General features: G+C 37.7%; 1 protein-coding gene across 1 annotated transcript; it reads left to right on the forward strand.

Annotated features, from left to right (window-relative positions):
- Positions 1 to 2,904: 2,904 nt before the first annotated feature.
- LOC139943256 (ficolin-2-like) lies at positions 2,905 to 9,640 on the forward strand. Its single transcript, XM_071940076.1, has 4 exons — positions 2,905 to 3,513; positions 4,753 to 4,880; positions 4,996 to 5,257; positions 6,470 to 9,640. Exons 1-4 carry the CDS (start codon positions 2,943 to 2,945, stop codon positions 6,715 to 6,717), a joined length of 1,209 nt encoding a protein of 402 aa, XP_071796177.1. The 5' UTR covers positions 2,905 to 2,942; the 3' UTR covers positions 6,718 to 9,640.
- Positions 9,641 to 11,866: the final 2,226 nt, after the last annotated feature.

Raw genomic sequence — 11,866 nt, forward strand, 5'->3', positions numbered from 1 at the left:
AACGTGAATGAGCAGGATACCAGCCACTAATGTACATTGCACAGCATTCTGGCAGGTCACCAGTGTAGGCCTAAAAGCTTTTACACAAAAGCATCAATATCTACCATATAGTAGAATACCCAACGATTTTGACGAAAGTATGGTGTCCCTTCAAAAATAATAAAATCTGAAAGAAATATCGGTTTGGTAATGCTGAATTCCCACTGCTTATTAGTGATTTATGGGTAAAATGTTTTATTATCATAATTATAATGTGATTATGCAGATTTTTTTATTTTTTTTTCTGACTGTGAATAAACGATTGTAAATGTTTTAAACAGTCTGCGTCCATATTGAGTTTTCATTTGTAAATCTGTTTTAAATACTACATTTTCTGACATTTAAGACCGAATTACCGGACGATTAAATATGTCATGATTGTATGGGCTTTTAATGTGGGCAGACCCACCGTCCATGGGCCCTGAAGTTCACACTCACCCTTTCAAATTGCATATTATTTTACTTTTTGTTTAAAGAAAATAAATATACAACAAATAAATTCTTCAGCTAAAGTGAAATGGAGGGTAATGGTAACTTATTTAACACAAGTGTTTATGTTTGGTTCAAAGGGTTGGACTGTCTTGAGTTGGTGAATCCGGTGTGATTCTCTATGCTTGCGGTGTGTGTCATCACCCTTGCGAAGCTTATGTAAAATTGTGTGGTTTAAAATTTTATATTTGTAAATAAAGGTAAAATAATGGAAGAATAATGAATAACGTGTTGTATGAGTAACTATTATTTTTGTAAATATTGCTTTAAATAAAAAATAAAATACTGTTGGCGCCCCATGGAGTCGCGACGCCAAAACTATGGTTATGACGTCACTTGGAAAGGTTTGTGCGTATAAGCCACTTCGGAATGTCAGCTGCGCATGTCTGTTACTGCTGACAATGGGGTTCGTCAATCTCCCATAACTTTTGACAATACCCGCTGGGAGAAGTGCTCTGCATTCATTCCAAAACCTGTTCTCGTTAGCACATTTTGACGGCGAGCGCTGTACTGTGTATGCTACGTGTTGTTTTATTGGGTGCGTTCGTTTAGCTTCCCTGGGTCGACCCCGGTCTGCCCCGGTACGTTCGAATAGCTTTGAGGGGGCTCACCTGAGTCAGCACCCAGTGCCCTGCTTGTAGAGTGGGTCACTTGGGGTGACCTGAGATGCATGCCGTCACCACGAGAGGGCGAGTGTGATCGTTCGATTAGCTCTTGTCAGGGGCTCACCCGAGTGAGCACTGCGGGGTCGACCCACGGAAGCTAAACGTACACACCCATAGTAAGTTTGAGTATATGCTTCGGGACCTCTCACACGAGAATGGGACTTGAATCAAGTCTACAGTGCAACTCGACCTTTTATTCAGGCGACTTGTTGAACTCGTCGACTGCTGTACCAATGTGCAAAAGGTCGAAAGGTCATAACTTTGGCTGCTCCAGCAAACATTAGGCTGGTAAGATAAAACGGTAGCGTGTAACTCCCTAATGCATCTTTGACGGTTCCTGAAAAAAAGTCAGATGTCACAATTACATAAAATAATGATCGTAGTAATCTCTGGTGACTTTATGTCAAGTGATAGTTTGGGTTTCGGTCAATGAACTATCATGCGGATTTTTATCTTTGAAAAAGAGGATAATAACCCATTGCGGGACTTTCTTTTAAAGGGAAGGTACACGTTTGGTAATTCGGTAATTGCAAATTAACTTCAAAACTGATTTGGTAACGAGCCTTTGGAGAGCTGTTGATGGTATAAAACATTATGAAGTATCATCGATTTTGAGAAAGAGGTAATTTCTCAATAAAATAGTAAAATACTTCTAGCTAGAAGTATTTTATTCCTATCTGAAAGCACACAAAGACAAGGTTGTTTTTTCTGTCATGGTTTTCTCGCAACTCCGATGACCAATTGATCTCAAATTTTCACAGGTTTGTTATTTTATGCTTATGGTGGGATACAGTAAGTGAGAAGACTGGTCTTTGATAATTACCCAAGGTGTACCTTCCCTTTAAAGGGTTCGGGTACATTTCGTACGTCACAAAGCTCATAAGTCGTCCTCTACACCTTTATTCAGCCGAGACTCAGGACCCAACCCATAGCCAAGCGCTATACTACACATTGTCCATAGTGAAAGCTGTAAAAACCATCAATCTCTTGTAAAACCATCTTTCCTTGTTATGTTCAGACTGAGTTGTACTTCCTGGTTCGTTGTCAACACGTCATTATAACAACTTTGGGTCTGGCCCAAGTCCAAAACCAACCCTCGAGTCTGGTTTGAAAGTTGTGCACACGACACTCTCTGAACTCTGACCTACCTACATAGTTCCCGAGTCAGTCTCTCTTAAAGGCAGTGGACACTATTGTTAATTACTCAAAATATCTAATAGCACAAAACCTTACTCGGTAACGAGTAATAGAGAGCTGTTGATAGTATAAAACATTGTGAGGAAAGGCTCCCTCTGAAGTAACGTAGTTTCCGAGGATTAAAGTAAATTTCCACGAGTTTGATTTCGAGACCTCAGAATTAGATTTTGAGGCCCTCGAAATCAAGCAACTGAAAGCACACAACTTTGTGTGACAAGTGTATTTTTTCTTTCATATTATCTCGCAACTTAGACGACCAGTAATGAGCTCAAATTTTCACAGGTTTGTCATTTTATGCATATGTTGAGATGTGAGAAGGCTGGTCTTTGACAATAACCAATAGTGTCCAGTGTCTTTAGCGTTCAACGGCTATTTCCCCTAAGAATCCAGGTCCCTCTAACAGCGTATCAGGAAGAAAAACAAACTTTAATGCGGGTACCATCTGTTCAATATAAAATGATCTAGATAGGCTGTTACTCACTCATCTATACATTTCTACTCTATTCAGCAACGAAAGGAGTCGTGTTTTGTAGTTGCAGTTAATTGAGCAACATGGGAATGTTAATACGTTCGCTCTTGGTTGTTTTGATCGTGAAAGCTCAAGTTGAACTACAAGTTGAAGCTACCAGACATCAGAGAACGGTTTCATGTAATGTAGATACAAATAGTAAGGTAGACGAGTTAAGGCTTATTGTAGAAAACTACCTAGTCATTCTTGAAGATGAACTCAAAAACACACAAGACAAGGTGAAAGAGCTCAAAGTAATAATGACTGATAATCATGAAACTGTTTCATTGGAGCTGGAGGACACAAGACGTACGATGGCTGCAATATCAACCAACCAAGAAACAGCCACCTCTGAGCAAGAGGAAACACGTCGAATGGTTAGTGAGTTGCAGGCTGCAATATCAACCAACCAAGAAACAGCCACCTCTGAGCAAGAGGAAACACGTCGAATGGTTAGTGAGTTGCAGACTGCAGTTTCGACCAACCAACAAATGGTAACTGTCGCACTAAGAAACACAACACTTCAGTTAAAAGACACAAGACGTGAAATGGGAGTCATTGGGCGTCAGGTGGAAGAGCTCCAGGAGTCAGTATCTAGGTTGAAGAAGATCCATGGTAGGTTTTGTCTGCTCACAATCGTGGTTAAACCATGGAGGTAGAAATAGACACAGGCAGACAACACTACCTCTTAAATATCAAAGACTTTGTTGACGGGAGACTGTTGTACACAAAATACCCCTAGCATTGGCGGTCACCTTTAATGTCAATCTATCAACGCGCGGTGACGCGCTGCGCATTACTCTCCCCCAAAGATGGCCCTTTATGAACCTGAGTGTGGCGACATTTATGCAAGGGGTCTATTTAATCACCATTCGAAACGTACTCGCCCCCCCCCCACACCTGATCGTAAGCATTACACGTTAAACTGTCCATTAAAAACATGCGTTCAAATTTACTCGTACACAAAAGTGCGACGACAAGGATGTTTTCACTCCGAGTGGTGTCACTTTCGCTCTTTTGAGAGTGAAAGTCAATCTGTGTTACTCATTTTGAGTGAAATTGGAACAAACTTCACTCTAAATTGAGTTGAAAGTACCCGTCTTTCACTCTAAAAGTGCGACGACAAGGGTGTTTTCACTCCGAGTGGTATCACTTTCGCTCTTTTGAGAGTGAAAGTCAATCTGTGTTACTCATTTTGAGTTGAAAGTACCCGTCTTTCACACAAAAGTGCGACGACAAGGGTGTTTTCACTCCGAGTGGTATCACTTTCGCTCTTTTGAGAGTGAAAGTCAATCTGTGTTACTCATTTTGAGTGAAATTGGAACAAACTTCACTCTAAATTGAGTTGAAAGTACCCGTCTTTCACTCTAAAAAGAGTTTTTCGTCATATGGCTCTTTGCAAGAGTGGTATGGCGGACAAAAGGAGTGTTTTTTTCACTCTTTTACATTAAGGAAGTTTGTATGTTTAAAGGCACTGGACGCCTTCAGTAATTGTCAAAGACCAGTGTTTAAAAAAACACCCTTGTCGCACCATTTGTGTGCTTTCAGACGCTTGATTTCGAGACCTCAGCTGAAGTCTCAAATTCAATTCAAGTATTTAAGTTGGAAAATACTTCTTTCTCGAAAACTACGTTACTTCAGAGGGAGCCGTTTCAATTCTTACACTGTTGTATACCAACAGCTCTCCATTGCTCGATACCAAGTAAGTTTGATACTAACGATTATTTTGAGTAGTTACCAATAGTGTCCAGTGCTTTTAAAGAGAGGGATATAGTAGATGATTCTCATTTCAATATTGTCCTGGTATTCTGTTTTCCATCTAACTAAAATCATCATCTCGTTTTTTTATATAAGGAGTCAGCGATTGTTCCGACGTGCTCGCAAGAGGTGAGGCATGCAGCGACGTTTACGCCGTAAAGCCGGACTGTGGTGCGCCATTCGATGTGTACTGTGATATGGAGACGGACGGCGGAGGCTGGACGGTAAGACAATGGAGGACTTTCCATCCAAAATACACCTTTTTAAAAGTGTAAAGTCTAAAATGTTATGTGAACACAAAGCCATTCAAAATAATGTGCGTACATTTTTCTTCGATAGGTTTTCCAGCGGCGTCAGGACGGCAGTGTAGATTTCTATTTGGACTTTGCCAACTACAGCCGGGGCTTTGGGAATCTAGAGGGAGAGTTTTGGCTCGGTAACGACAACTTGCACCGTCTGACTGCTCAGGGCGAGTACGAACTCCGCGTAGACCTCACAAGCTTAGACGACGTTACCGGCTTTGCCTTTTATCGCTCGTTCAGCATCGCCGATGTGAGCGATAACTACACGCTGACTGTAGGAAGTTACAATGGAACCGCAGGTACGATTATAAGTGGATACTTGTAGTAATACAGAAATATTGCAGGGCAATCTGTGTCCATCGTTGTGACCGATTGCTTTTGGTAGGTGTCAATGAAAGACAGAAAAGCAACACCGTGATTTAATTAGTTGAATGAGAAATCACCTCTTTCTCAAAAAACTATACGTTCCTTTAGAGGGAGCCGTTTCTTACAATGTTCACATCTCCCCATTGCTAGTTCAAGTAAGTTTCTAATAATCATTTTGAGTAATAACCAATAGTGTCTGGAGTGCCTTTAGTGGAGGGTGAATTGTCTATGTATTTCAACTCCAGACGGAAAAAGGAGGGGTAGAATTTTGCACCCCTTGCTGCTCAAACCAAGCCGAAAATTGGAGGGGGTGTAACTTTTATTATCCTTTGCTGCCCAACACCAAGTAAAAAAGAGGAAGATGATGTTAATCCCTTGAAACTAAAAAATGACAAACTATACGACAAATAACTTGAATTCAGACATTTTAAACTCGCTAGAAACATTTAACTGAATCGTAAAAACACAATTTGGAGCAGAACAAATATACCGTATAAACGTTGCTTTTAAATCCCGTTTCGATAGTAATTTTCTAACTATCTTATTAAACTATAACTTAAAGCAATTGCACAACATCGTTAAACAGTATTGTCCAAAAGGCACTTCGTGTATCACAACGTATATATAAAACAACAAACCTGTGAAAAGTTAGGCTCAATCGGTCATCGGAGTCGGGAGAAAATAACGGGAAAACCCATTTTTGTTTCCACACGTTTCGCCATGTCATGACATGTGTTTAAAATAAATCCGTTATTGTTGATATCGAGAATTGATAGGTGTTTTAATGTTTTCTCAAAAAGTAAAGCGTTTCATGGAATAATATTTCAAGGGAAGTCTTTCACCAGTACCTTCTGTAAACTTTTTAAGTTATTTGTAAATTTGTGAACTTTTAATTTTTGGTTCTGTTCAGAATGTGTCCAATGGCTTTAACAAGGAAACAAAATGCAGTTAAAAATGAACCTGATTGTGAAACATTTACTTCACTTCTCCCGATATCATAGTTCCATTAATTGATAAATTTGTTTCTAATCGCACATTATCGGCTTAAGTTATGTTCGAAACAAATTAATGTTTAAAGTTACCTCCCGTCAACGACGCCTTTATTTACACGTATGACTATAATGGCTACGTGTGTTATCTTTCAGGAAACGCGTTAGCCGTCCACAATAACCAGGCCTTTACGACCAAAGACCGAAACAACGATGCCGTGAGTAGTAGTAACTGTGCTCAGCATTTCCACGGAGCCTGGTGGTACCGTTCCTGCTACAACTCCAATTTGAACGGGAAATACTTCAATGAGGTCACTACGAACACAAAAGGAATTAAGTGGTATGGCTTTTCGGATTACCGCTCACTCAAAACTACTGAGATGAAAATTAGAAGGAAAGTTTAGTCCTTAATTAAGATGGCTACCATTATAAAAAGGTACGCATGCAGAAATAAACATATCCATATAAATCACCTGATCACTTCATCTTTTCTAAGTTTCTGGTAATTTTGAAAAAAAAAAAAAAAAATAATTTTACCTGACTTTGAAAACAAAAAATGTAAAACATGTACAACAATTTATTGTGAATTAACTTTCAATGCAATGGATCAAATGGGACATGTATAAAAATCGTGACATCGAGATGCTAAAATAGTTGCAGAAAGTAACTAATAAGGAATGTCAGTTTAAACCCAAAACGACCAGTATACTTAGTATGTGAGACTTCCAAGTACAAGCGCATTGCTTATAAAACTCTAAAGACACCCTTCTAAAAAATCCGTTCTAAATCCGACTCGTATAATGAGAGTGGATGCTACATATTCACGAGTGTTTTTAGAAGCAATGCGTTGGCTCGTTGAATCGACACAATATTTTATTTTGTAAATGTTGTCAAGAAAGATCCGCTATTGTAAGTTGTTCACATAGAATTTAGATATAAATTACACGAACATAATAAATCGAGGAAAGGCAGTGGAAACTAATGGTAATTACCCATAATAATTATTAGCATAAAACCGTACTTGGTAACTAGTAATAAGGAGAGGTTGATAGAATAAAACATTGTGAGAAACGGCTCTCTCTGAAGTGACGCAGTTTTCGAGAAAGAAGTAATTTTCAACGAATTTGATTTCGAGACCTCAGAACTAGATCTTGAGTTCTCGAAATCAAGCATCTGAAAGCTTACAACTTTAGTGTGACAAGGGTGTTTTTTCTTACTTAGTTATCTCGCAACTTCGACGACCAATTGAGCTGAAATTTTCACAGGTTTGTTATTTTATGCATGTTGAGATACACCAAGTGGGAAGACTGGTCTTTGACAATAGTGTCGTGTGTCTTTTAACCACAATATTGTCTGTTTAGTTTCATAATAATTGTTCTGTTGGGGGTTTTTCCCCAGTTTTGTAAAAAATGAATAGCAGTATGATATTATATAAAATCGTTAATTATTGTCTTAGCAAGACTAATGCTCAGATTAATTCATGCCCAGATATAATCTATGACGTATAATCTATGAATGAAATCTAAAATAAACAACTGTGTAACAGGTAATGATCCAACTTGGGTAGGTTTCTAATTTCCTGTACTCAAAATCTTTCAGATTGGATTCAATGGCAATCCCAATGTGATGAAACTTTCACAGATTGGCTATTTTGCGAAATGGATTTTGTACTTGAGGTTGTGATTGATTGTATCCTTAAGTAACAATCAGATAGCAGCCTAACAGCGCAAGGAGCACTTCCGTTTTATCTCTCTGCTCAAAGTCACCTGGAAATATATTTGTATTTCTTTCAAACATAAGAGTATATGCTTACGAACAATAAAACGATGTTTGTAGTAATTGTTTGTCACGATTTATATGTTAAAAAATATATAAAGTTGTTTGGGGGGCTGACTCTGCCTACCCCTTCTGTGACGTCAATCGAGGCAGACTTTGCCTGCAATGCGTATAGTAAACACACGTGCAAAGTACATGTACGTCCAAGTCGTGAGTTGGTACATTTCAAAAAGTGTTTTTTCTACCTGGTCGGCATTGCCGGATAAAAACATTTTTTTTTTCTTTTTTTGAAACGTACAAACTCACGACTTGGTCCGTACATGTACGGTGTACTCTTAAATTTGTAAATAACATAAGAACTGATTTTTAAATCCTTAGTTCACTGTTTATTCACATTCCACTCATCAAAACAAATAAAATATTAGTGACAAAAGCTTTATTTTGAAAAAAAATACCACTTCCAGGTGACTTTAAGTTTTAATTTCTACATAATTTTGCCTGCTTCAAGTGTGTTTCCTGCTAATAATTATGGTATCAGGTTCAAAAGCCATTTTGATTTATTTTTGGTTTAGGTTTAACTTGGATTTTTTTGTTTGAAGTTCCGAACAGAGTCATTTTTAAGGTTTAGATCACAAGTTCATCCATTTTTGTTTTGCAATGTTTTATACTGCTTTTGTTAAATTGTCTTATAATCATAAAAGTCATTTTTAATTTTTGTTTGAGAAACCTATACTTTGTGTCATCTGTTCCTATTTTATTTTTGTGCATTTCCTCGCGTCTTTTCCCCATCCGATCTTGAGTGTGTTTTACTAGTTATATTCAATATAGTTCTCCTAATGTACCCTTTTTCCAGGTTACATTTCATCACACGGCGATTGTTATAATTTATGCAACTTCTTCAAATAAACGAGAAGTACCCTCCTTCGGCCACAACTGATTTTGAGGTAAAACATCGATTTTGTTAAGCATGATAAGTGAGTCAGTTCCAAGTCTAGTTTAAAAAATAAAAATTAAAAAATTAAAATTTAACAAATAACAACCAAATAAAATCAGTTTAATCTAGTTGAAAAAAAAAATAAATAAATAAATAAAAACAAATAACACACAAATAAAATCAGCCCAGACAGTGCAATGATTTTTGCTACCTACCGCTGTATACAAAGTGTAGTGCAGTATACATGTATATGTACTTCATACTTTCTGGAATATTTACATCTTGACCATCAACATCAGTCAAGAACCTTGGTGTATATTTTGATTGCAATATGTCTATGTCTAACCAAATAAACTTTGCAAGTCTGTTCGACTTCAGTTAAAAAATGTGTCGCAGATAAGGAAGTATGTATCTGAAGAGGCATGTCATCATGTGATTCGCAGCCATGTTCTTACCCGGTTAGACTATTGCAACGGGTTGCTTACAGAAGTCCCACAGCTGCATATGAAGAGATGTTGCTGTTGCTGTTGCTGTTGCTGTTGCTGTTGCTGTTGCTGTTGCTGTTGCTGTTGCTGTTGCTGTTGCTGTTGCTGTTGCTGTTGCTGTTGCTGTTGCTGTTGCTGTTGCTGTTGCTGTTGCTGTTGCTGTTGATGACAAAACGGCTAAAGTGACGTAGTTTTTGAGAAAGAAGTAATTTTCCACGAATTTGATTTCGAAACCTCAGAACTAGATTTTGAGGTCTCGAAATCAAGCATCTGAAAGCACAAAAGTTAGAGTGACAAGGGTATTTTTCTTTCATAGCTATCTCGCAATTTGTACGACCAAGTTCAAATTTCCACAGGTTTGTAATTGTATGCATTATGTTTAGATACTCCAAGTGAGAAGACATAGTCCTGAACAATTACCAAAAGTGTCCAGTGTCTTTAACAACAACTGTCTCATTTCCTAACAATTGTTCAATTTGGGTTGTCCCTCTTGCAAATGCTTTGTAAGCAAATGGCGGTATGGTGGAAAATCGATTATTCTCTTAGTAGGCCTAATAAGACTAATATTAATTGCTATGGATATGTCTTGGTTAATTAATGCTCAGATATAATCTATGACAGAAGTATAATCTATGAATGAAATCTAAAATAAACAACTGTGTAACAAGTAATGATCCAACTTGGGTAGGTTTCTAGTTTCTATTTTTAGTTTTTAATTTCACGTACTCAAAATCGTTATTTTACGTTATTTTGCTGAATGGATTTTGAACTTGGGGCTGTTTTTTTTTAATATTTTATCTAAAGACATCGTGCAGTTCTCACAACCCAAACCTTCCTGCGTTCGAGCAAGACTGTCTTAAAATCTTCACATGTTACACTCTCATTATGAGTTATCACACGGCGATTGTTATAATTTATGAAACTTAATTTTACTCCATTTAAACGACGTGCACTTTAGCCGGAAAGTGTGTGACGAACATTTGTGGGGGAAAAATTCCTTCTAGCTGAGAATAGGTCCCTTTAAATCGTTTCTTATTCGGTTTCTCAAGATTATTTGGCCGATATTTATGATTCAAAATTTGCTTTCACGAAAACACTGTTTTCTAATAAGCTACTTCGTTATAATTTAAACAAGAATCTACAATTCAGTATAGTACAGAAAGCAGAGAAGGAAAACAGGATCATAGACAACACCTGACTGTGGGAAAACCTACAATGTCGCTCTATCTCATCATGAAGTATACTTCAAGTTTTACCCTTCTACACTGATGTGTTAGCACACTACACACAGTAGCCTACTTTACCGAGCTCTGTTGAAAAAGAAATCACACATAATTAATCGGGTGGGATTCTAACCCACTTGCAATTCGAGAGCAGTTTCTAAACCAACAAGACCACCGAAATTACCCGGTAGTTACTAGAGGCAGTACGAATCCTATGTTTTGGCAGCGGGTACGATTTAATATAATGTGTACGAAATGTGCATTGGGGGTAATATCCCGATGCAAACTTAACATCTCTTGAAGACACTGGGAGTGGACACTATTGGTAGTTGTCAAAGACCAGTCTTCTCACTTTGCGTATCTCAACATGCGCATTAAATAACAAACCAGTGAAAGTTTGAGCTCGACTGGTCGTCGGAGTTGCGAGATAATTATGAAAGAACAAACACCCTTTGTCACACGAACTTGTGTGCTTTCAGATGCGATTTAGAGACCTCAAAATCTAATTATGAGGTCTTGAAATCAAATTCGTGGAAAATTACCTCTTTCTCAAAAACTACATCACTTAAGAGGGAGCCGTTTCTCACACTGTTTTATACTATCAACCTCTCTCCACTAGTTACCAAGTGAGGTTTTATGCTATTAATTATTTGAGTTATTACCAATAGTGTCCACTCTGCCTTTAAATGACTGTATTAATTATATAAGCGATTTCGTTGGAGATCGAGTGCACAAAATAACACATGGAAGATCAAAGAAAAGGCATGATAGACAAGCCCACAATGTCGATCCACTACTAACTTGAAGCGTTTTGCATAAAGATAAAAGATGTTTTTGAGAAAATGTAAAACTTGTTTAATTTCCATAGATGCTATCTCGAAGCTATACAGAGTGTGTTTAGTCGACCCTCGTCTTAGGGTCATGTATCGATCCGATTTAATCACTCAAAGGGCTGTCTAGTCACAAAGTAACCAATTTATCTTAACACCTAATACTTTATTTATTACCGATTTTTGTTTTATCTGTTTTGTCAAAGGAAAAACATATGACTGAATAAAATCATAGTTTTAGTTGACACTGTTGCAACTAAGGGAATCAATTTGTGGTAAAGAGGTTTTCAACTAGTGGTTTAATC

This window comes from Asterias amurensis, chromosome 10 (assembly GCF_032118995.1).
Source record: "Asterias amurensis chromosome 10, ASM3211899v1".
Classification (NCBI taxonomy): domain Eukaryota; kingdom Metazoa; phylum Echinodermata; class Asteroidea; order Forcipulatida; family Asteriidae; genus Asterias; species Asterias amurensis.

Coding starts and splice junctions, on each gene's coding strand:
- LOC139943256 (XM_071940076.1), top strand. CDS start 2,943: ATGGGAATGTTAATACGTTCGCTCTTGGTTGTTTTGATCGTGAAAGCT. Junction 4,881..4,995: donor CGGACGGCGGAGGCTGGACG/GTAAGACAATGG, acceptor TTTCTTCGATAG/GTTTTCCAGCGGCGTCAGGA. Junction 5,258..6,469: donor AAGTTACAATGGAACCGCAG/GTACGATTATAA, acceptor GTTATCTTTCAG/GAAACGCGTTAGCCGTCCAC.